Here is a 24316-nt window from a genome sequence, read left to right on the forward strand (position 1 = left end):
AGAGGCCAGGTAGGGATGTATCCTTGTTTGGCAGATAAGCTGCATTTTTTTAGCCAAATAATCTAGAATTATGTTGTTAGGTTTGTTTATACCTTTTTCCCCCCTAAGCTTTAGCAAAGTCTTATTCACATATTTCAATTTTTTCTCAGCTGTGTTACAGAGTAGCAGTAAAATATTTTGTCTCTAAACTAGAGCCCGAGAGGGAGAGTATCTTAAATCATCTAGAAAATGAGAAGGTAAAATAAGCCTCTGAAAGTGGGAGCTGGGGCTTTATGGGATCACTGTCCCTCTCCACTCACAGTGCCATAGTTGGAGAGCTGAGTTTAGTTTAAGGAAAGCAGCAATTACATTCTGCCCCTGGTGTCTCTGGACGCAGAGAGGTTATGAGAAAACTTCAAATACAAGGGCAAAGAGAATGCACCCATTTCGCAGCATGAGTTACTCCCTTGTATCCCTGTAAGATGTATGGGCGCCAGGGTGCTGAACGACAGAAGCCGTGCAATGACCGTCCTGAGCACCAGGAGGTGTGAGCTCTTGCTCTCACAGTTGCTCAGAATCATTTGTGGGTTATATTTCCTCCGTTTTGGTCTATACCATCCCCTCTTGTCTCCCTCATATCCTCTCTCTCCCTCTCTTATTCTCCCTTCCTCTGTCTTCATCTCTTACATATGCACACACTTACCTTTCCACCCTGTCCCCAGAAATTAATGCTCAGACTACCCCCAATGGGATGATCAGGCTAGACTCAACTTCCAAGTTTTAAAAAATTTCTTTAGAGTAGGTCTCACTTCAAATCATCCCTGATTGCCAAATTCTCAACTTTATCTCCATTGAAGTCACCTCATTTATTTGCTTTATTTAAGAATGACATGCCATGGGATTCCCACTTCTAGTCTCTCAACTTTTGGACACTGGCGCCCCACTCTTCCACAGAGAAGAGGGGCGGGGACTGTCGAGATCTACAGGCACCCACAGAGCCACTGCTGCTGCCCCCCCTTGGGGCTTCTCCTTAGTGTGTCCTTTCTTGCAGCTCTTCTTCTTGTTCCTGACATTTCAGCTCTTCTTCTAAATATTTATCTTTGGAAGGTAGGAAGTTACCTTCTTCCCGTGACCAGAGTCCAAAGAGATTTCCAAATCCCACTTTTTCTTTCTTTGTAGTTGCTTCTGTATTATCACATAGAAAACAGTATCCATCAAAAATACAGACCCTACTGCCAGATAGAAAACGACATGAAACCAGACAGGAGTTGGTGGCTGGGGGCCTGCAAAAGAAAATTACAGAGAAGAGATGCTGTTTCCAGGCCAGAGGGATCCAGCTGAGTCACGTTTGGAAGAGAAAGTTGCCTAGACCTTACATGCCTGAACCCAGTGGAGACACTGGCAATTTTAGGGGCAGGGGAGCAGAAAGGAGCATGGACAGGGGGCAGTCTCCTCATAAAAGCTTACCTGCCAGGGCCTTGCCAGTGGACCCACTCCCTAGTTTCAGAGATAATTCCTGTTTCTATGCCACTGAATGCTTAGAGTGAATTTAGGTTGAAGACAAAGTTTTTTCCCCAAAGCGTCTTTGTTCTGGAGCTCACAATCCCTCCACCTCAGCCATATGTAGACACTTGGACTTACAAGTACTTATGTGCAGTCCCCCAAATCCCTGTGTCACCAGTCTACCATGTGAGTTCCTTGAGTTAAGAGCTGCCCCCCTCCCCAAAGTCCCCATACCTGTGACAATAGATAGGAGGAACTCAGTGTGTGCTTGATGAGATTATTGGGGAAAGAGAAAGGGAGAGAGCAGGAAGGAAGGAGGAAGAAAGGGAAAAAAAGAGAGTAGACCAAAGAAAATAAAGAAGGAAAAGAAGGAAGGACAAAAGGAAGTAAACAGAGAAAGGAGAAAAGAAAGAAAAAGAAAATGAAGGAAGTTTATGACGAGAATGGTAAAGATTTGAATCAAGAGTGGAAGGGCCTATTCAGGGATTTTTCCTGGCTGGCTATGAAATCCCCTTGACCCAACCCCAGGCCCCAGGAGGAAAGGGAGCATCTCTTCATGTGCCAGTCATTTGCCATCGTCCTCACTCACCAAGCACCTGAAGCTCCAACTCAGTGCTGCGCTTGATGACCTTTCCATCTTCTGTGGCCGCCTCACACCAGTATAACCCAGAGTCTTCTTTTTTAGCAGTTAGCATCTGGTAGCTAGAGGACGTGTTCCTGCTCATCAGGGTCTTGCTTCCCATGAAGAAGGAGAAGTAAAGCTGCAAGCCAGGCCTCTGTGGGAGCAACTTTGTTTCACAGCTCAAGTTGACCAGGTTCCCCTCTAGGATGGGGAATGACAAGGATGCTCTCAGCACTGGAGCTGGAAATAGCTCTAAAGAAAACATTGATGGGAGTAGGGTGGCCTGCTTCAGTGTCAAAAGGTTTTGGTTTTGTTTTTTAACAGTAGACATACCCCCTCCCCTTTGGGAAACTTGGCCCTGGAGAATGCATCTATGAGACATAATTTCCCCCACTTCTAGGAGAGAGGCATTCTTGGGGTTTCCTCACAGACATACAGTTGCCAGCTTGCCCCTATCTCCTGGGGAGAACATCTCTCACAGTCCATACATCCCTGAATAGCCAGGCTGTTTATTATATGACCATGCCCCTTTTGGTAATGGTTGATCAGGTGTGGACACTGACCCCCACACTAGCCAATTCAGTGACTCATTACTTGTGTTTTCTGCCTCAAAAGATAGTCTAGGACAATGATTTCTTTCCCATAGGAATGAACTATTTTTCAGACAAAAAAGGTGCTAGTAGTTATGAGTATTAGGGTAAAAGGCCTTGAAAGAATCACAAGGGCCCATGCAAACTGAGACAGAGGAAACTGCTTAGTTAGCCGTTGTTCAGAGAGAAGTGGAACCAGAGAGGCCATGTGGTCTCTGAGAGATAAAAGGAAGGCAGAACCGCATTCCTAATGTCTTCCTGGCTATGGTGCGTTTATGAGATCCCACTGAGTTATTTTCTAGTAACACTCCTACCTACCTTGAGTGAGTCTCTATTCCTTGCAACTAAAATAAGATTGATGAAATGGATCCTCACTATGCCCTGGCCTTGACATTAGCTCCTGGGGCTGTGGATGGAGTACGTGGTACATAGGAAAGAGCAATGGAGAGGGACCCAGAAGACCTCAGTTCTGATCCCAGCCCAGCCACTGGTCATTGTGTAGCCTTCAGTAAGGCAGTTCCATTTCTTCACTTGTAAATTGAAGGGATACTTTATGATGATTCCTCTGGTTCTTAAAACTCTAGCTCTATGCCTGTTTGGATACCATACCTTTTATAGTGATAGATACTCCTGCAGATGTGTATCGATGCACTCTCATGCCTGAGCAATGATAGATGCCATTGTGACTCAAGTTGGTTTTCAGAATGGTGAATTCAGAATTCCGAGGAGAAAACTTAAAGGTTTTGCCATTTTGGTAGAAAAGGATGTTGTACATCAGTTTATTCCTCCATCCATGACACCTCAAGGCCAGAGGTTCCCCTTCAGTAAAGACTCTGCTCGAGACCTGGAGTAGTAGCCAATCTGCAAAATGTGGGCCCAAAATGTGTATATATGGTGAGGTACAAAGAAGCCAAAGCTGGACCCTGGGGGCTTATCTTTTTCTCTTTTTAGCATTTCAACTTCAGAGCTCTGGTGAATTTGAGACCTATCTCCTATTCCTCAAATATCTCTAGCTTTGCTGGGAAGAAAAGTAATCTTTACCAGATCCACGTACACAGCCCTTTCTTTTATTTCCTTTCCAGATCTCAGAAATTGGCTAGGATAAAAACAGCTTACTCTATGTATTCTAAGATGCCCCAAGGAGTCACATCTTGTATAATCCCCTTGACTGCGGCTGGAACCTATGACTTGCTTGTAGCCAACAGAGCATGACAAGGTTATGAGATGCCACTCCCATGATATTACATTATGTGAGACTATTTTGGCTGACTGGACTGCGGAGAGACTCCTGCTGGCCTTGAAGTGAGATGACATGTTGTGAGAGGGCCTGTGTGAGGGCAACATGGCTGGGGTCTCCAGGAAATGAGACTAGCCTTTAGCTCGCAGCCAGCAAAAAAGGCAGAGATCTCAGTCCTACAACCACAAGGAACTGAATTCTGCCAGTGACCATGGGAGCTTGGAAGAGCTGCTGGAAGTAACACAGGATAGTTAACACCGTGACTGCAGCCTCAGCAGAGCACCCAGCTAAGCTGTATCCATGGAAAGATAATAAATGTATGTTGTTTTAAGCCAGTAAATTTGTGGTAATTTGTTTTATTTGTTTTATTTATTTATTTGCTTCTTAGGGTTGCACCTGCAGCATATGGAAGTTCCCAGGCTAAGGGTTGAATCGAAGCTGCAGCTGCCAGCCTATACCACAGCCACAGACGCCAGATCCGAGCCATGTCTGTGACCTACATCACAGCTCATGGCAACACCAGATTCTTAACCCCCTAAGCAGGGCCAGGGATCGAATCATTGATATCAGTTGGGTTCGTTACCACTGAGCCAAGACAGGAACGCCAAGTTTGTGGTGATTTGTTACGCAGCAATTAAAAAAACTAATACAGGGAGTTCCTCGTCATGGTGCAGCAGAAATTAATCTGACTAGGAACCATGAGGTTGTGGATTCGATCCCTGACCTCGCTCGGTGGGTTAAGGATCTGGCGTTGCCATGAGCTGTGGTGTAGGTCGAAGCTGCGGCTCGGATCCCAAGTTGCTGTGGCTCTGATTAGACCCCTAGCCTGAAAAGACAAAAAGACAAAAAAAAAAAAAAACTAATACACTCCAACTCCTGACTAATTTGTTAATGGGGTCTCACAAGACACACACAGAATGGCAGACATATCCAGATGTATGTCTGTATGTGCTTCCAAATTGATAGGAATACTCACATATCAGTGATGTAGCTGGTAAAAACAACCTCCAAGTCAAATGGGCTCTGCCTTTTGATGTTTATCTCTACACATACCCAAAAAGGACTTTTAAATTTTTTTTTTCCTAGGGCAGTTGGTTTGGCTAAATGAGAATGAGGTTCTTAAGGAACAAAAAAGGAGAAGAGATAGTAGAGTTTTTACCCCTCCAGAGTTTATCTAAGAATGGAAGGCAGACATTCCAGTGCTATATGTTGCATGGTTTTTACAGTCTTGGATGCTGCCATAGTGCTCCTAAATAGAATGAATACTCTTCCTTCCCTTATTCCTGTTCCCAACCAAAAAGTGCTCAAAGACTGCACTACCCAATCACAGAAACTGTCAAAAATACTAGTAATGATATAAAATATTTGAATGGTACAATTAGTAGACTTGACTTCATGGATTTATAGAATGCTGTACCTTAAGAAAATTCACATACTTTCCAAACACACATGTAATGGTGATAAAAATTGAATGCATACTAGGCGACAAAGCATTTTCAACAAATATCAAGGAACTGATATCAGATTTAACACAAATTCTGCCCAAATGCCATCCAATTAGATATCAATAACAAAAAGCCACACTCTAAAATCTCTTTTAAATAATTCATGAGTAAAAGAAAGAAAAAATGTAATGGAAATTAAAAATATTTAGCCTTAAATGATAATGGGAGTATTACATTTCAAAACTTGTGACGTAGCTTTTAGCAGATATTAATTTTGTACATAAAACCTATTCTCAGAGTTCCTGTTGTGGCTCAACAGAAATGAATCCGACTAGAAACCGTGAGGTTGCAGGTTCGATCCCTGGCCTTGCTCAGTGGGTTAAGGGTCTGGCGTTGCCGTGAGCTGTGCTGTAGGTCACAGACATGGTTCAGATCTGGCATTGCTGTGGTTATGGCCTAGGCTGGCAGCAACAGCTCCAATTAGAGCCCTAGCCTGGAAACCTCCATATGCCACGGGTGCTGCCCTAAAAAGACAAAAAAATAAAATAAAAAATAAAAACCTATTCTCACCTTCATCACCTTAGAGTATGATCGGGACACTCATTACAAACCATATAATTAGGACCTGAATCCAGGAAATGGCTGCTTTTTCTTGGTTTCAGCACACACAGATTTAACAAATTGATTGAGAGCTAGTGTATCTGCAACTGGATCCTCCACTGCTAACTAACTGTGGCAAAATGTTCTTAAATAGGACAGAGAGAGCACCAACCCAAGAACTTGATGTATTTTACTCTAGTAAAATTAGGAATTTTGTTCACTGAAAAAAAAAAAAAACAACATCATGAGATAGCAAAAAGACAACAGAGTGGAAAATACTTGCAACACTCGAAAAAGGACTTATACCCAGAATATATAAAGAGCTCCTATAAGTCAATAAGGGAAAGGCAGACAACAAATTTTTTTTTAGTTGGCGAAAAAAAAAAAAACCGAAAAATCTAGACAGCTACTTTACAAAAGAGGATACCCAAATAGATAATGTTAAAACATGTGAAAAATGCTCAATATCACTAGTTATCAGGGAAGTGCAAATTAAAAACATAATGTGATACTTACTGCACATGTACCAGAATGGCTAAAATGAAAAATACAGAAAATATTGATGGGAACAAGGAGCGACCAGAACTTATACTCTGCTGGCAGGAGTGTAATATGTGTACAATCACTTTGGAAACCTAAAGATGAGTACATGCATATTTTGTGACCCAGCAATTCCACTTCTGCGTATATTCCAACATACATGCGAATATACATGCACCAAAGTACATATCGAAAAATATCCACAGTGGTACTATTTGTAAGAGGCCCAAAATGGAAAGAACCCAAGAGTCTATCAACAGAATGGATAAATATGTAATATTATACAGTAATGACAACCAGTGAACTGCAACTTTACAACATGTATGTATGAATCTCATAATCAACATAAGACAATGAAGCCAGACACAAAAAAGTACTGTACCATATCATATCCATATGAAGTTATGAAAAATACTGTACCATATTATATCCATAGGAAGTTTAAAAACAGGTGAAAACCTATGGTGCTAGAAATCAGTGGAGGTAGTGACAAGAAATGGGCAAGAGGAAGTTTCTGAGATTCTGGTAATGTTCTACTTGATGCAGGTGCTATTTACTTTCTGAAAATTCACTGAAGTTTGCTATATGTATGTTATACCTCAACAGAAGTTCACATTAAAACATAATGTAAAATATATAACATTATAATGTAATGTAAAAAATAGTGTAAAAAACATTATTCTCTTTCCCAGTGCTTGGGGTTCTAAAGTCTGTGCAAAAGCAAAGAAAATGGCCCCTTCCCAGACCTAGCTCATACTTTGTTATCTGAACATGAAACGCTTCTGCTTCTGCTTGAATTACACAGTCTCCTGTTAAAATAGTTCTAGTTTTGTCAGCTGCCTTCAGCTCTCTAGCCTAGAAACTGATTTTCAGAGTCATAAGAAACACATGAAGAACACCTAGTATCTCTTCTGACATTTTCAACTTTCCTTGGCTAAAACACATTTCCTCCAAAAGCAACCTAGTCTACATAAATCTAATTCTGCCTCCAGCATAGATTAACTTTTGATTAATCAATTGCAAAGAAGTTTTAACCTATTGCTTTTGAATAATTACCTCACTCAATTGAATGATTTGTCCTGAGTAATGAAACATTTTGCCCTAAACAGTATGACTCTCTCGATAAACAGAAATCTCTTACAGAGTTAAGTGAATGGTGGTTTCTTTTTTCCCTCTGCTTCTATTCATCAAAATTTAAAATGCTCAAAGTTCACAGTAATTTCATGTCCAGAATATTATCTCACCGAGATACTATGAAAGGCGCTCCAGACTATGTGTATAAAGATTGTAAAAGCAAAAGAATGGAAACACAGTAGCAGTTTACTAATAGAACGGCTAAATCAATTACAGCATAGCCACATAGCAGACATTTGAAAGTTAGAGGTAGATCTCTATTGATATAAAGAGACCTCCAAGGTATTTTAAGTGATAAAATAAGGTGTAAGACAGTATATAGAGTATTCTCCCATCCATTTTTAAAAGCAAATTCATATACACTAATTGTTTCACTTTTGTGGAAGGTAACTGTAGGACTTGGGGTTTGGGACAGGAGGGAGACTTCATTGTTCATTTCTCTGAATTACTGTTTACCATGTGCAGGCATAACTTTTTTCGACAAAACTAAATAATTTTGAATAATAAAATCATAAGGTCTAAGTTTTAATCTAGATACCCTACTCACAGCCGCCCTAGTTGAGGTGTTATTGGGGCACAATTTAAGGATCCTAATGTGATGTTTTGAGTACCTTGACTTAATTTTACCTGGTAGACATAGAGCTGAGACCCATATGCAGATCAATCAAAACACACACACATATACCTGGGATTCAGAAAGAAGAAAACTTTACAAAGGAAGACCTTGTGATTTCTAGCCCTCCTGTTCCACACCATACTTACCCTTGTGGACTTCCAGCTGTACAGGGTCACTTGGCACTGAGAGACCTGTCTGGCACCTGTATTCACCACTGTCATTGATACCAGCAGCAGCAATTCTGTATCTGGGGGTCAAGGTCTCAATGGCTGTGCCATTGAGAAACCACTGTGTAGAGCTGTCCCCAGGCAGATGGGGTCCCTCACATTGTAAAGTTACGTTTTCTTCTTGGAACACACTGACCCACGGAGGCTGCAAGGTGATCACTGCCTTTGCCTGGTCTGCGTGGGGATTGAAAAACAAAGAAGATCAAGTGGAGTAAAATGAGAGTCTGAGTAATTGGGAAAGTTTTGTGGCTAACACAAGGAAGAAATGTATAGTATTCAGATTAGGTTGAAAAATAGGCAAGTGGAAAACTACAAAAGCTAGCCATTAAGTGTCCGGGCCCTGCTGCAGAGAGTTCTATTCATGTTATTAATCCTTATCTGGCTGTTGGAGATTTGGGGCACCCAAGAAATAATTGACTAATTTAGGTCTCATTATTGGTGAGCATGAAGCAGGGTTTTAAACTAGGGCAAGTTGGCTGGAGCTGGTTCTCTTACTCTCTGTACTATACTGTCTCTGAGGAAGTGGATATTGGGAAAACCGACAAAGCCGTTTTTGCAATTGTAGTCATTTCCTGTTAGTATACACCCATTTATTTAGGCATTTAATCAAGAGGTCAGGGCTCATTCAGAAAATCTGAAGAGATAAAACTTAAGAACCAGGATTTGATCAAAATCAAAATCATACTCTGAATATAGGAGATTTTACATAATTCATAAATCTTTCTGCTTTCTGTCCTCTCTTCTTCGGGATAATGGGACTGACTGTTTGAAAGAAGGAATGTGTCAGAGGAAGGGAAGCTGAGTTAGAGATCACTCACCCATTTGCCCACCAGTTGGAACTGTAAGAGACCAAAGAATAGAGACATCAGTTGGTCACTGGGAGATGACAAGGAAGGGAGAACTAAGGAGACAGCGTTAATGTGGACCCCGAGGGGCCAGTTAGGTCTCAAATTTCTTTCTATCCCTTTTCCAAAATCAGACACTAGTGGTACTGAACAGTCTGCAGGGGGTTACTGATAAGGCTTTATTTTTGACATGCTGCTTCCAGGCTTAATGTTACCTTGGAGTCTCCCTCCCATTCTTTTGACACAAGCACCAAGAAACCATGGAAGCACAGATACAGTTGTATCCATAGTCATGAGTTCTAACCTAGAATACCAAAGGAAGACAAAAAGTCCTGAGTCCCCCTAGCCAGAGCCTGTACCTTGCTAATTACCCTCGTCTAAACCCAACTTACCGCAAAGGAGCAGAATTATTAAGAGCCACATGTTATCTACAAGCTGACAGGAGCAGTGAAGTCTGTAACACACAAGACATTGAAGAGTTTCCTGCTGGGGGTGCTGGAGCCAAGATTAGAAAAGAGGAAGGAAATTGCCTCTTGGTTTTTTGTTTTCTTTGGAAATTGCCTCTTATCACCACTTTCATCATGTTCCTTTTCTGGGAAATACATCCCTAATTCTTAAAGCATGCTCTAGGGTTTGGGGTTTATGAGACTCTCAGAATCCAAGGGAAGGGATAACGTTTATTGATGTTCTATTCTAATTATACTTTCCCTCTATCAATTCTGTTTCTTGGGACTAGAATATGAAAAATCTCCATTAAAAAAAAAAATGGGCCCGAAGCCTGGCTAATGCCTCCAAAACTTGATCATTTGAATCCAGATTATCTACATCAGCCTGTTTGAGTCATGAGAAGAGTTACTCATCTATACAAATCAGCCTCTGTTTTTCTGGGAATACATAGAGAATTAATGTTCTATTTTGTTTTAAAAACAAAAGCCATCCCCTGAAATACATTAGGAATTTGGGATGTTTACCTTGGCTGAATCCAAAGAAATTAAATGTTTAATGTAAATGCTGTAGAGAAGAAAAATAACTCATATATATGAGTGGAAGTATCCCTAAGAAGGGAGTTTGGAGTACAGATAGGAAGCTTTACGCCACCAGTGAGATGGTTCCTGAGGCAAAGCTGTAAAGATACCAAGAAACTTTTCCCTCTATTATGAGGGAAAGCAAACTTAAACAGAAACTAGGATGACTTCTAATGAGTACAAACAGATTTAGGTAGTAGTCTCATCCACAGAGGACTAAAAATACTGTCAAATGTTATAGATTGAATTACTGGCCCCAATTTCTTACCCTTACCTGAATCTGCACTATCTCCACAGCTTCATGAAAGGCTAAGGGTATTTCTCTGACCCTTAGCTTAGCCTCATCCATGTGACTTTCAGTGGCCAATGAAATATAGGTAGAAATAGAATTGTGTTAATTCTGAACCTAGATCTTAAGAAGCTTCACATATTATCTCTCACTGTCTTGTACTTCTGTGACTGCCACAAGAACATACTCTGGATAGCCAGCTATGTTGTAAGGTAGAGCTGGCCCTGAAATAGAGCTTCCCTGTAAACTTTGAGTGAGAAGTTAACGCCTACTGTTTTATGCCACTGAGATTTTGAGATTATTATAGAGCAATAGCTGACTGATACAAATGAAAAACAAGAAAAAAGGTCTAGGAAGAACTCAGGATGTTCTGAGGGAGATGGAGAAGCCTCAGCTCATTGCAATTTACAAAGTCTGTGTTCATAACTATTATACTATTTTGTCTCCAAATTTTCCATTGTGTGGATGTACCGTACATTATTCCACCAACTACTCTTCATGCAGGTTATTTCTAATATTTTACTGTTAGGACCGGCACAGCAATGACAAGTCTTAGAATTATCTTTAAAACAGTCAACTTGTTATTTCCAAAGAGCACATTTCTAGAATCAGCATTGCTCAGTCAAAGAAAATGTAGTTTTGCCCCCCACCCCTTGATAGATTCTGATCTTCTATTATTATCATCATCATTGCATATATTTGTAGAGTGCTTATATGCCAGACAAATATGCCTGGTATGTATTTTCTCATTTAATCCTCACAGTAAACCATGAGAAGACACTATTGCTATCTCCATTTTACAAATGAGGAAACTAATCAAAGAGGAAACTGGTAACTTAAGGTTATAAAAAGAAGAAGGATTCAAAACCAGACAGTTTGATTTCTTCTACATTCCCACCAGTAGATTATAACAGTACTTTCCTCATTTCTCACAATTCCTGCTTTATAATAAAAGAGCTGCTGCTTTGAAAAAGAGTGAATGTGTTTCACTAACCAGGAATAAATGGGGGAATGAGCATTTTTGTAGAAGAGGAAGGAAAGAGATCTATGACCTGGAAGAATGAAATACTTTTCTTTTTTTCTTTCTTTTTTTTTTTTTTTTTTTTTTTTTTGTCTTTTGTCTTTTTAGGGCCGCACCCACAGCATATGGAAGTTCCCTCAAATCAGAGCTGCAGCTACACCACAACCACAGCAATATAGGGTCCAAGCTGTGTCTGCCTACATCACAGACCTATGTTCTCATGGATACTAGTCAGGTTTGTTGTCACTGAGCCACTATGGGAATACCTTTTTTTTTTCTAATAAGCATCTGTAGTTTTAAAAATTCAAAGATGTACGTAAAAAAGATCTATGTAAAAAAGAACTAGGATAATGGAACACACTTGTTAACTAAGGCAGATAAAGTAGTCTTCAGTATTTAATGATTAATGAATATCATGATGCTCACAAGAGCCATTAGAATTTACATATGTGACATTTATATTACCATATATTGATATTTTATAATGCCATCATACTCACAGGCTTCATACTTTTTAAATCACTTCACAAACACACTTTTCTCAAAAGTAGATGGAGTCTTATTTTTTTAGTGTTCAAATTCTTTTTTTAATTGAAATACAGTTGACTTACAGTGTTGTGTTAATTTCAGCTGTATAGCAAAGTGATTCAGTTATAATAATAGTAATATGTTATTATTATATATATAATTCTTTTTCATACTCTTTTCCATTATACTTTATTATTAAATATTGAATAGCACTCTTATTTGTCTCTTTAAATTTTTTTCTAGTAAATCAACTATAATAAAAAATTTTTTAAATAAATAAAACAAAATGAAAATAAAAATTTTTTTCTCTTCTCTAACATACAAAATAATTTGTGAACAATTTTATATTATATATATATATATATATATATATATTTTTTTTTTTTTTTTTTGCTGCACTGTGGCATGTGGAAGCTCCTGGGCCAGGGATCGAATATTTGATATATTTTTTAAAAGGTAAGATAATTTTAATGTGATAAATGATGAAAAATTTATTTTATTTTTGCATTCTTTATGAGTAAAAAGCAGTCAGTAATCCTTTATTCCCTATTCAATTCCTTCTTTAAAGACCGTGTGTTTTAGGAACTATTGAAATCTATCAACTAAATTTTAGGTAAATAATTGCATATAATTGTCTTCAGCACAATTTTGCTTAATATGTTTTGTATGCTGTTGTAACATCTCTTGAATAGCTATAATGTACCACCTTTACATATTTCTAACACTGGAAGTGTTTTTTCAGATGATTCATATAAACTTTACTTGATTTTTTTTAAACAATCATTCATTGCAAAAAGTTCCCCATTGGTTTAATTTCAAGTTTCCATTATAAATTCAACTGATTTTTCATTCTTATTCATTCTTTCTACTTATCTATCAAATCTTTCTCTGGTTCCTATATCCTCAAAGTGATTTCATCAACTTAAAAACTATCTATGACTTTATACCATCTAACTTTTATGGTTAGTTTCTGATGATGTTATAATTTATCTTTTATAGGTCTTTTTAATTTGGGATGAACTTGTCCATTTCCTCTTCCTCTAAACCTCACTTTTTTTTTGACATCATGCATGTATTCATCAAGCCCTTTCCTTAATTTTCTTTTTTTTCCTTTTATTGTAATGATTTTAATTTTTTCCATTATAGCTGGTTTACAGTGTTCTGTCAATTTTCTACTGTGTAGCAAGGTGACCCAGTTACACATAGAAGTATACATTCTCTTTTCTCACATTATCGTGCTCCATCTAAGTGACTAGATATAGTTCCCAGTGCTATACAGCAGGATCTCATTGCTTATCCATTTCTAAGGCAACAGTTTGCCTCTATTAACCCCAAATTTCCAATCCATTTCACCCTTTCTTTAATTTTCTTGTGTGCCCTTGAGATTCCTTCCCAAGCTTTTTAGTTATAATCATAAATCTGTCTGCTTTTGCAGTAAGTTTCCATCATTCCCAAGTTAGCAAAGTCACTCAGTCTGGCGCAGTGGCTAACGAATTCGACTAGGAACCATGAGGTTGCGGATTGGATCTCTGGCCTCGCTCAGTGGGTTGCGGATTTGATCCCTGGCCTTGCTCAGTGGGTTAAGGATCCGGTGTTGCCCTGAGCTGTGGTGAAGGTTGCAGACGTGGCTCGGATCCCGCGTAGGCTGGCGGCTACAGCTCCGATTAGACCCCTAGCCTGGGAACCTCCATATGCCGCAGGAGCGGCCCTAGAAAAGGCAAAAAGACAAAAAAAAGAAAAAGAAAAATTGTTGTTTGTAGATTTTTTACTGTCAGAAACTCAAATTCCTGAGTAAATCTAATTTTATCACAATTTATTATATATTTTTAGATACGGCTGGATTTGGCTTTTTTTTTTTTTTTTTTTTGATAGGCAAGATAGATTTATTAAGAGGCTTGTGAGAGAGGCAAGTGGGCAGGCACGGAGGCTCTGCCTGGATTTGGCTTCCTAATGTGACAACATAGCCCAGAATTTCTAAGGCCTTTACTATTGGTGATACAATTCTGTCCCTCAATATTGTGAGAGATTAATGATGAATAATGATGGTAATATTTCCCTTGCAATAGCCTATGGCACAGTGGTAAGGAAACCTCGCTGAAAGTAAAACTGACAGTTTGAAGAGCATTTTACAATACAATACTATTTCAGCTAGGAGCTTATACCCTAAAGACTCGGCTAATGCTTCTGCCTACAGCTCCTCCAGCACACAGTCCAGACAATTAAGTTACCTGTATTTTGTGGTTAAGGTTGGTGGGAGTCAGGCCAGTTTTGCTCTCAGCTCACAGAACTACTAGCAATGGGTAGGTGTGGACTGATGGATTCAGCAAGATTTTGTCGTGGGAGAAAATTATTTGAATGAAAATCTTGTACTTTTGGAGATCAGAAGAAGCATATACAGTGATCTTAATCCTTAAATGTCTGTACAATGACTTTGTTTCTTAGGGTTTTAGACAGTCTACATAGATAAGGCTGACCCTTAACTCATAGTCTAACTTGTTCCTTGTCACCACGACTTAGTTTCTCTTTCTCCAATAGCCCCTAGGCTGATGCAGGAAATGAAACCACAACTTACTGGGAAGGCAGAGTAACAAATTAAAGTAGATTAATCTATCTAAACAAGGCTAGAACACTCCAACATTTTACTTGGATGAGAACATCTTACTATTATCTCAATTCTGTGCATGAGAAATAAAGCTAAAAGAGGTCAAGTAACTTGCTGGTGGTCAAAAAGTTAATAAATGTAGCAGTGAGACAAAAACTAGCTCCAAGTCTGGTTTTGTGCAGTAGTAACATAATAATTATAAAATTTAACATAAACATAATTATTATTGATTAGCTGCAGGTATGCTTTCTCCTATACTGTAACTCAAAATCTTTTCTCAATTAACCAACTATATCCTGTGGAAGGAAAGGGGGTTGAAAGTCTGTCAAAGCTAGGTCTTCTTTAGGGAAAAATTAGTCCTTTGCAGTAGAGATATGGTGAGAGTCAAGAAATAGATCATTACATCAAGAAATACTACATTACCCTCTCTCAATTCCTCTGCTTTATTTCCTCTCTCAAGTATCTAGATAAAAGTATCTGAAGCACATTTCCTGAGTTGTTTTACAGATGGTAAAACCCCCACCAAATGGAAGAAATTAACTACTTGATGACCATGAGCATGTAGCTCCCAGACCTACTGGAGCCTGAGGATTGATAATATTAAGCCCTGGGATGTTGCTCTGTTACCTTACCATCAACCAATCAGAGAACCGTGCCTGAGGTGATCACACAGCCTGAGACTCCACTCGTTCACTTTGCCTTTAAAAATGCCTTCCTGAAGCCCACTGAGTTCAGATTTTTTGAGCATCATTTATCCACAGCTTCTTGTCTGATGGCTTACAATAAACCTGTACTTTCCTTTACCTCAAACCAGTGTCAGCAGATTGGCTTTACTGTGCATGGGTGAGCAGACCCAAGTTTGGTTCAGTAACAGTAAACATTGTATTCTTTTGACTTTTCAGAGAGTGAGCACAGCCTTCTTGTAGTCAAAAGAGACAAAGGGACAAGAGTCAAAATGTGATTTGTATGCCATCTTGTGGCTTAGCAACTTAGGTTTAAGCCAGAGCCATAGCATGACCTTATTTTTTGAGCATTCAGTATATTTCAAAATTGACGACACATTTCTGGTAATAGTGGCTAGAGAATTTAAGTTAACCCTTCTGAAAACAAGTAACTGTTGAATAAAATATAGAAACTGTATTCTTAAACGAATTACGGTAATGATTATTTTAGACCTGATGACTCTTTACTGTCTAAAGAAAAAACTAGAACCCAGAGACATAGAACAAACAAACAAATATAGAAACCACTTTTTTTTTTTTCCCTAAGGGCATTTTCTGATTCTACAAATTTGGTATGACAGCCTCCTATGGCTAATGAAGAAATGGAGAAGAAGTAAAAGACCAAGCTCTGCACAAGTTGGGGAAATCTACTGAAAAGCATTCCTACAAAAAGCTAGGACCCAGGAGTTCCCATCATGGCGCAGTGGTTAAGGAATCCGACTAGGAACGATGAGGTTGCAGGTTTGATCCCTGGCCCCTCAGTGGGTTAAGGATCTGGCGGTGCCGTGAGCTATGGTGTAGGTCACAGACAAGGCTCGGATCCCACGTTGCTGTGGCTCTGGCGTAGGCCAGCGGCTACAGCTCTGATTAGACCCCTAGCCTGGGAATCTACATATGCCGCAGGAGCGGCCCTAGAAAAGGCAAAAAGACAGAAAAAAAAAAAAAAATCTAGGACCCAAATGACCATACATTTAGGATGAAGGTGAACTAGAAACAAAACATCCCCTGTGTAATACAGTTAATTTTAGAGCCTCTTTCACACCTTTTACTTGGTTCAAAGTTTTTCTAGGCTGGTAGTACTCCCAGGTATCTTTGTTGTAAATCTCAAACCATTCCAAACTGTTTTTTTCAAATACAAGGTGTAGCACATATTCAAAGATAATGAATGCAAAGAAACTAGATCCATGCATGAGAATCAGCAGACACATCAGGCAACAGAAACTGACCTTCAAAATATTAGAAAGATTGGAGTTATCATAAAGACTGTTAAGTAATGATGTCTACATTGTTCATGAAACAAGTGAAAAATTTGAAAACACTAAACTCAAACAGACAATGCACCCCTGTGTTTACTGCAGCATTATTTAGCATTATTTACAATAGCCAAGACATGGTAATAACCTAAGTGTCCATCAACAAATGAATAGATAAAGAAAAATATAATTCAGCCATAAAAAAAAAGAAGGAAATCTTGCCATTTGCAACAACATGGATGGACCTTGAGGACATTATTCTAGGTGAAATAAGTTAGACAGAGAAAGACAATACCCTGTGATCTCACTTGTATATGTAATCTTAAAAGAAAAAAAAAAAAAAAAAAAAAAAAGGAGCTTATAGAAGGATTTGGCTGCCAGAGGTGGAAAGTGGGGAGATGGGCAAAATAGGTAAAGGGAGCCAAAAGGCACAAACTTCCAATTATAAAACAAGTCATAGGGACACAGCATGGCACCTATAATCAATTATACTGTTAACATATTTGAAAATTGCTAAGAAAGTAAATCTTAAAAGTTCCCATCACAAGAAAAAAAAATCTGTAACCATGTACCGTGATCAATTAACTAGACTTATTGTGGTGATCATTTTGCAATATAGCCAAATATTGAGTCATTATATTGAATACCTGAAACTAATATAATGTTAAATGTCAATTATACCTCAATAAACCAATTTTTTTCTTTTTTTTTTTAAGGCTGCACCTGTGGCATAAGGAAGTTCTCAGGCTAGGGGTCGAATCAGAGCTGTAGCTGCCGGCCTATGCCATAGCCACAGCAACTTGGGATCTGAGCCACAATAATCCTAAACCACTGAGCAGGGCAAGGGATCCGAACCTGCATCCTCACAGATACTACTTGGGTTCGTTACCCCTGAGGCATGATAGGAACTCCCAAATTTTTGTTTTATTTGAAAATTTGGGAGAATTTTGTCCGTTGGGGAGTTTTCTTAGTTTCAACTAAACATTCAGAATCACAAGATGTTCACTGACCACACAAGGCTCCAGTCTATGCAGAAAGATAAAAGATAAGAACTACAGCTCCCTAGCAGGGCAGCCTCAGGCATTATTCTTCTGTGGAAGTAATCCTTGAAGCAGTCTACACTATCACCCAGGAGATATTATCTTGGTTCTCCGCCCCTCACTTTTTACTCCTAGACTGATGAGTGAGGTGCAGGAGAAAAAGACACATGGAGCCACCGTGTCTTTGACACTCCACATCCCAGGAGCCAATATCGCTTGCAAAAACTTCACAGCCTAAGCAGGTAGGGTAGGGGGTCCCTGGAGAAAGAAAAACCAGGCATGGCTCTCTGGACACAAGTGAAGTCATTTTTGGCCTAAGCCATTTTGTGATCTAAGCCTGTCCACAATGCTTGCCCTTGTTCTTCCCTAAGAACAGCCTGTTCTTAATGGAACAAAAGAACAAGCGGTTATCAAGCAAGAGAAGTAACAACAGCACAGGTAATAAATCAGTTGTAAAGATACTTGGTTCTGTTTCAATGGTAAAGACTAGCCTGGAGCACTTTCTTGAGCTGTTTTGCAGAATTTCACTACCCCTCTCCCCCAACACCTCACCTCAGCTCTACTAGCAAATCAGCAGGAACCTAAGGAATGATGATATTGGTCTTTTTGACCCTTGACTTCAATTAGCTAAAGCCTGGATTCTGTCAACTGCCCAACCCCCTTCATGAATATGCATGTACCCTTTGCGTAAAATTTCCTCAATTTTGCTATCCTGGGAGATACTTAGGGAAAGATCTCCAGTGCTCTCCTTACTGCAAGTCATAAATCCTTCTTTCTCCCAATCTTTGGCTTAGTTGTGTCTTTTGGACTTGACAGCCACAAGAGGCGAAACCGGTTTTGGGGTAACAACAGCATAGTGTCCAATGTGCATGCAAAATTTATGCAAGTTACAAGAGTCACTGCGCTCCAGGAAGCTCAAAGTATAGATTCTCACCAGGTACTTGTTATTTTTCCATGTCCAGATGTAGTCTATCAATTTTTTAAAATCATATAATGTTTTTAGTAATATAGTTAATATTTCACCCTTATAAGATTCCAGGAAAACAGAGCTAGTGGTTTAATTAAAGGTCAAATTGTCATGCAAGAGGGGAAGTTTTGTTTGCTCATTTGTAAACACTTTCCTGCTAAATGCAAACTGTACAAAGTGAGAGAACAGACTTACAGGAGAGTCAAATAGAAATTCTAAAATGGTAAGCCCATCCAAATGAGAACAAGCAAAGGCTATTTATACAGAACTTGCTACAGTAAAGGAGTTGGCCATCATCCTTTGGGTTTAGTAGAGACTCAAAGGCAGGCAGAAACCTGGGAACACATATGGAAAAAAGGGAATGCTGCAGGTATGCCTGGATTGGAGGCTATTGGCATGGGGAAGCTCTAGACAGGCTAACTAGAAGCAGGATGTTCTACATGATTGGTTAGAGGTACATATTTGGCCTTCTCTGGTTGGGCCAAAATTGGAAGCAGGAACAAAAATTAAAGAAGTTGTCAGTTATCAGTCAAGTGTTAGCCATTTTGGAACTGACTATTACAAGTGTTTTTGTTTGGCTTCATGGACTGTTTGCTGAGACCATGGTTGACTTCCTGGGATGGTTAGTGTAGACAACAGGTTAGTTTTCTAGGCTGGTTGCTGCACATTGCGGGTCAGAATTCTATTTTTATTTGTGATCTGGCCTTTGACTTTTTGCATATTCAGACTCTCTTCTGGAACCCACTAAAATGCTTTTATCCTCATTACTCCCCTGAAATTGCTCTTGTCAATGTCATCAATGACAAATTTTGCTAAGCCAAATGGTCGATTCTTACATTCATTCATATATCTATCAACATTTATCTAATCTATCAACAATTGATCCTTCCATCTGGCTGGAAATGTTTTCTTCACTCGAAAGGAGAAAAAAAAAAAAAGGAAATTCTGAAATAAAATAAAAATAACTAAAAAACTCAGTGGAAAAATTTAACAGGAAAGCAATCACAGCTAAAAAGAGAATTAGTAAAGTAAAAAATTGGGAAGAAAAAAACTCAAAATGTAGAACAAAGACAAAACAAGTAACATTAAACACAATTTTAAAAATAGCAAATAGGAGTTCCCGTCGTGGCTCAGTGGTTAATGAATCCAACTAGGAACCATGAGGTTGAGGGTTTGAGCCCTGGCCTTGCTCAGTGGATTAAGGATCCGGCGTTGCCCTGAGCTGTGGTGTAGGTCACAATCAAGGCTCAGATCCCATGCTGCCGTGGCTCTGGCATAGGCCAGCGGCTACAGCTCCAATTCGACCCCTAGCCTGGGCACCTCCATATGCTATGGCAACAGTCCAAGAAACGGCAAAAAGACAAAAAAATAAATAAAATAAAATAAAATATTTATTTAAAAAATAGCAAATAGATTGAGAAGGTATACCTTACTTTTTAGTTAGAATCTCACAAGAGAGAGAAAATAGGATAAAGACAACATTTGAAGAAGAAATGCTTCAGATTTTTCCAGACAACATAAAAGACAAATAGATTCTAGAGGGCTAACCAATTCCATAAAAGATAAATAAAGGGATATCAATATTAGAGAAATCACAGTAAAACTGCAGAAAATCAGAAAAAAGACAAACATTGTAAAAAAAAATGCCCAGAGGAAAAAAGAGGTTACATTAAAATCAGTAGCAGTTAGACTACTGACTGACTTCTGAAAAGCAAAAATCAAAAGCAAATATCTCCAATGTTCTAAAACACAGTAACTGCCTCCAGACTCCTATACTTAATAAAAATTGTCTTTGATAATTAAAGAAAAATACTCTTTTGGAGAAAAAAAAAAAGCTGAAACAGTTCTTCATCAGGAACCAACACAAAAGCAAGAAGCATGACTTCAGAGTATGTCTCTTGTGGAATATAACCATCTTCAGGCAGAAGAAAAATGATTCTTTTTTTTTTTTTTTTTTTTTTTGCTATTTCTTTGGGGCCGCTCCCACGGTATATGGAGGTTCCCAGGCTAGGGGTCTCATCGGAGCTGTAGCCACCGGCCTACGCCAGAGCCACAGCAATGCGGGATCTGAGCCGCATCTGCAACCTACACCACAGTTCACGGCAACGCCGGATCGTTAACCCGCTGAGCAAGGGCAGGGATCAAACCCTCAACCTCATTGTTCCTAGTCGGATTCGTTAACCACTGCGCCACGACGGGAACTCCAGAAAAATGATTCTACATGGAAAGACAGACAGAAAAAAAAAAAGAAAGGTAATAGTAAACACATGGATAAATATAACGTTAGCCACATAAAAATATACAACTAGTTTTCTGGGGTTTATAGTAAATGATAACAGCATATATGCAGAGTGAGACAAAATGGAATAAAAGTATTCCAAGACCTTTATACTGTTCAACATGAGGGTCAGTCAGGGTAATAGTTATTACTATGCTCAATAAATTAAGGATTAAGATTGCAATTTTAAAATTAATCACAAAGAGACTAGAAGCAAAGTGAATTCCAATAAATTAGATGAGAATATAGGGCTCAGTTCAAGGTCTTAGAGGTTTTTCCTCTGTCTAAGCACAAACAACCCTTACCAAACTTCTCCACATGGATCTGATAGTGCAAAAGGAGAAGGCCAGAAAGAAGGCAGATGGAATGAAGATGTCAGGTTGGAAGCTCTCCTTGACACCAGTTGGGTTGGAATTTTTGATGAAAGGAGACTAATAACCACACCTCTCTGTATGATGTTTCAATGTACTGTGTCCTCAGCAATTAGAAAAGAAAGCTCAATATCTGTCCTGTATTGTAAAGAATGGGGAGTGTTTGCTCCCCCTCTGGGTATTAAGAGTTAGGGAAGAGGAAAAGCAGAGAATTTCTCTTTGCTGCATAAATATTTCCCTTTGATTTTCTCATGTCATTCTAAGTAATGATAAGAGAGAGAGATTAAGTAAGTCCATCCAAAGGCCATTTTCTTCCCATTGTCACTCCTCCTGTGTTTCATGCTGGGACAGGAAATGGACAACACAACTGAGCAAGGAATGCCATTTTAATATAATAGTTTTCTAAAGTATGTGAGAACATGGCATAAATTAATTTCAGAGCTACACTATCTAAGGGTTACCAACACCTTCCCAATATACTTCCTTTCTTGAATTATAAATAGTTGCATTGCATTACTGCATCACCTTGCTGTACAGAAGAAAACTGACAGAACACTGTAAACCAACTATAATGGAAAAAATTAAAATCATTTAAAATTTAAAAAAATAAATAAATAGTTGCAGTATCCATCCACCTATCTATCTGTAAAATATATACAAAATGGCAGTATGACTACATATTTGAACATACTCATCAGGTAATGTTATATAGTGGACAAAACATGACAGCATAAGCCAGCTACATCAATGTGAGTAATGTAAGATGTGGAATTTTATTATTAAATTTTATTATTATTATCATTATCATTAATAACTTTATTGTTTCCTTTAGAGCAATAAAAATGTAGAAAAATTAATGATCCAGTAAAGAAATTTCCCTTCACTAAATGTCCTCATCAAAACATAAAGTGGCCATTAAAATGGAAACTAAATAAAATTATGAAAATAACTCCTCTTTGCTTTAAAAAAATATGCATATGCTGTGGATTCAAACTAATATATATAAAATAAACAACAAAGTCCTACTGTACAGCACAGGGAACTATATTCAATATCCTGTGATAAACCATAATGGAGAAGAGTATGAAATAGAATATATGTGTACATACATATAACTGAATCACTGTACTGTACCCCAAAAGCTAATACAACACTGTAAATCAACTATACTTCAATTTTTAAAAAAATCTGCTGTGGTCAAACCAACCAGACTTTGGTCTTGAGAAGCTGTTACTTTTATTTTTGGTGCTTATATATTTATTTCTACCAACACTTTCAATGACAGGTTTAAGGATCCTCCTGTGTAGCACGTTTCTGAAGTTCCTAAATATCAAGTATACCCACGAAACTATCCAAGCAACAGCTCCATAACCACAAAATTTAGAACCAGTGACCTCTGAAAGCAAAAACGGCAGGATTACAATTTTAGTGCAATTTATCTTACCCGGAAGAAAAAGGTGAACACCAAAACGAAGAGAACAGAGAAAGTCTTGAATTCAAGTTTACTGAAATACTAGGCACATTTTCTGGTTTGTCTCTTGTGGACTCAAAAGGCTATGGGGAAATTGACTACAAAGAGATCGGTTGATGGTAAATAAAGCTCAAAATTATACCTAAAAAAAACTGATAATTTCTAGTGTTGGTTTTAAATGTGGGGGAGAAAATTTAGTCTCATATAGTTTGGGGCATGTAATTGGTACTTATAAATTGGTGGGAAGTGCATATGGGAGTTTTAAATTCACACTACATTTCACCTAGTAGTTTCACTTTCTGGAATGTATCCTTTATAAAGTTAACTCCATTTCTCCACCAGTTATGGAAAAAAATGAACGACAGCAGTTAAAGAATGCCACACCTAACAGTAAAACAGGAAAAAAATACACCGTTGTTTCCTTAGTCGGGGATCAAACCCGGGTCGCAGCAGTGAAAGCGCCGACTCCTAGCCACTAGGCCACCAGGGACCTGATAGCCGGGTCTCTTTCTTCTTCCTTCTAATTAGAATGACATTTTCCCTTCACTCTCGGCAGCTTTAGACCTTCGGAAGGGTCACCCGTTGCTCCAGAAACCTCCTCCTAAGGAAATTCCCTCCCTGCTTTCTCCAAAAAAGGAGCCCGCAGGTGACCCTCCGAGCGCCCGCGAAGCCTCCCCGGTCTGCAAGTCCCAAGCGAGTTGCCTCTTTCCGCACCGCAGAACTGCCCTGGTGAGGCGCCTTTGGAGAGAAGGTTGGGGAGCGGACGATGTGCCAGGAGGTGGGAAGCGAGAGAGCCCCAATGTCATGAAGGCCTCGGGCGGATGCAGGACTAGAGACAGCACGGGTGGAAAATGCATTAAGTTAAAGCTGGGGGGCGGGGGGAGGTTCTGAACTAGAGTCTGGGCCCTCCTCCTACAAACTTCTGCACCTGCAGTTTTCTTACCTTAGATGACGGCAACTGCATCCTTAGGAAAGCCAAAAAAAGCTGGTCTTTCTCTCACAATCCACAGCCTTACCCGTCAAGAAACCGTTTTTCCTCTCCAGTTAACTCCACTTTTGATCCACACAATCTTTTCCTTGGTCTCTGATTTTGGCTCACGACTCTCCGGATAAAGGGGTGGAGATTGATTTGACTCTCAATCTCTGTCCGCTAGGACTTCATAGAGTTTGAGACCTTTAACCTTGGCAGCGTGGGTTCGGGCCGCCCTTGAGACTTTTCTTGGCTCTGCGGGTCAAAATCGGCCTGTTCTGGGCTTGTCCTCGAGGGCCTCAGGCAGGGCTGGGCCCCTCTCGCCGGGTCAAAAGCCCCGTACCACCCACAGCACCCGCAGAGAGGCTTCTGGCGGCGTCGAGTCAATTTGCCGGAGCCCGCCAGGCGCAGGTGCGCGCTGTGCGCAGGCGCACGCGGCCC

At 39.3% G+C, this 24316-nt stretch overlaps 2 protein-coding genes across 4 annotated transcripts in view; one reads left to right on the top strand and one right to left on the bottom strand.

Moving 5' to 3' along the window:
• Window positions 1-4271, top strand: part of LOC100155404 (uncharacterized) — a 12441-nt gene extending 8170 nt beyond the window's left edge. Inside the window, exon 5 of the mRNA XM_085020974.1 lies at window positions 3777-4271. The gene's annotated coding sequence lies outside the window, so the exon portion shown is untranslated. The remainder of the gene's footprint in view (window positions 1-3776) is intronic.
• FCGR1A (Fc gamma receptor Ia) lies at window positions 827-24260 on the bottom strand. 3 transcript variants are annotated; one of them, XM_085020944.1, is made up of 7 exons: window positions 23849-24260; window positions 9731-9792; window positions 9312-9332; window positions 8413-8667; window positions 3304-3555; window positions 2072-2305; window positions 827-1262 (listed from the first exon to the last, which is right to left on the bottom strand). In XM_085020944.1, exons 2-7 carry the CDS (start codon window positions 9759-9761, stop codon window positions 1066-1068), a joined length of 990 nt encoding a protein of 329 aa, XP_084877070.1. In that variant the 5' UTR covers window positions 9762-9792; window positions 23849-24260; the 3' UTR covers window positions 827-1065.
• Between the last annotated feature and the right edge of the window lie 56 nt (window positions 24261-24316).

Source organism: Sus scrofa, chromosome 4 (genome assembly GCF_054392235.1).
Source record: "Sus scrofa isolate SSC_HxYL_T2T_F1_AM1 chromosome 4, Sscrofa_HxYL_maternal_Yorkshire_Landrace_v2.0, whole genome shotgun sequence".
NCBI classification, from domain to species: domain Eukaryota; kingdom Metazoa; phylum Chordata; class Mammalia; order Artiodactyla; family Suidae; genus Sus; species Sus scrofa.

Coding starts and splice junctions, on each gene's coding strand:
- FCGR1A (XM_085020943.1), bottom strand. CDS start 9,761: ATGTGGCTCTTAATAATTCTGCTCCTTTGCG. Junction 9,333..9,730: donor AATAATTCTGCTCCTTTGCG/GTAAGTTGGGTT, acceptor GGTCTCTTACAG/TTCCAACTGGTGGGCAAATG. Junction 1,263..2,071: donor GTTGGAGCTTCAGGTGCTTG/GTGAGTGAGGAC, acceptor TTTCTTTTGCAG/GCCCCCAGCCACCAACTCCT.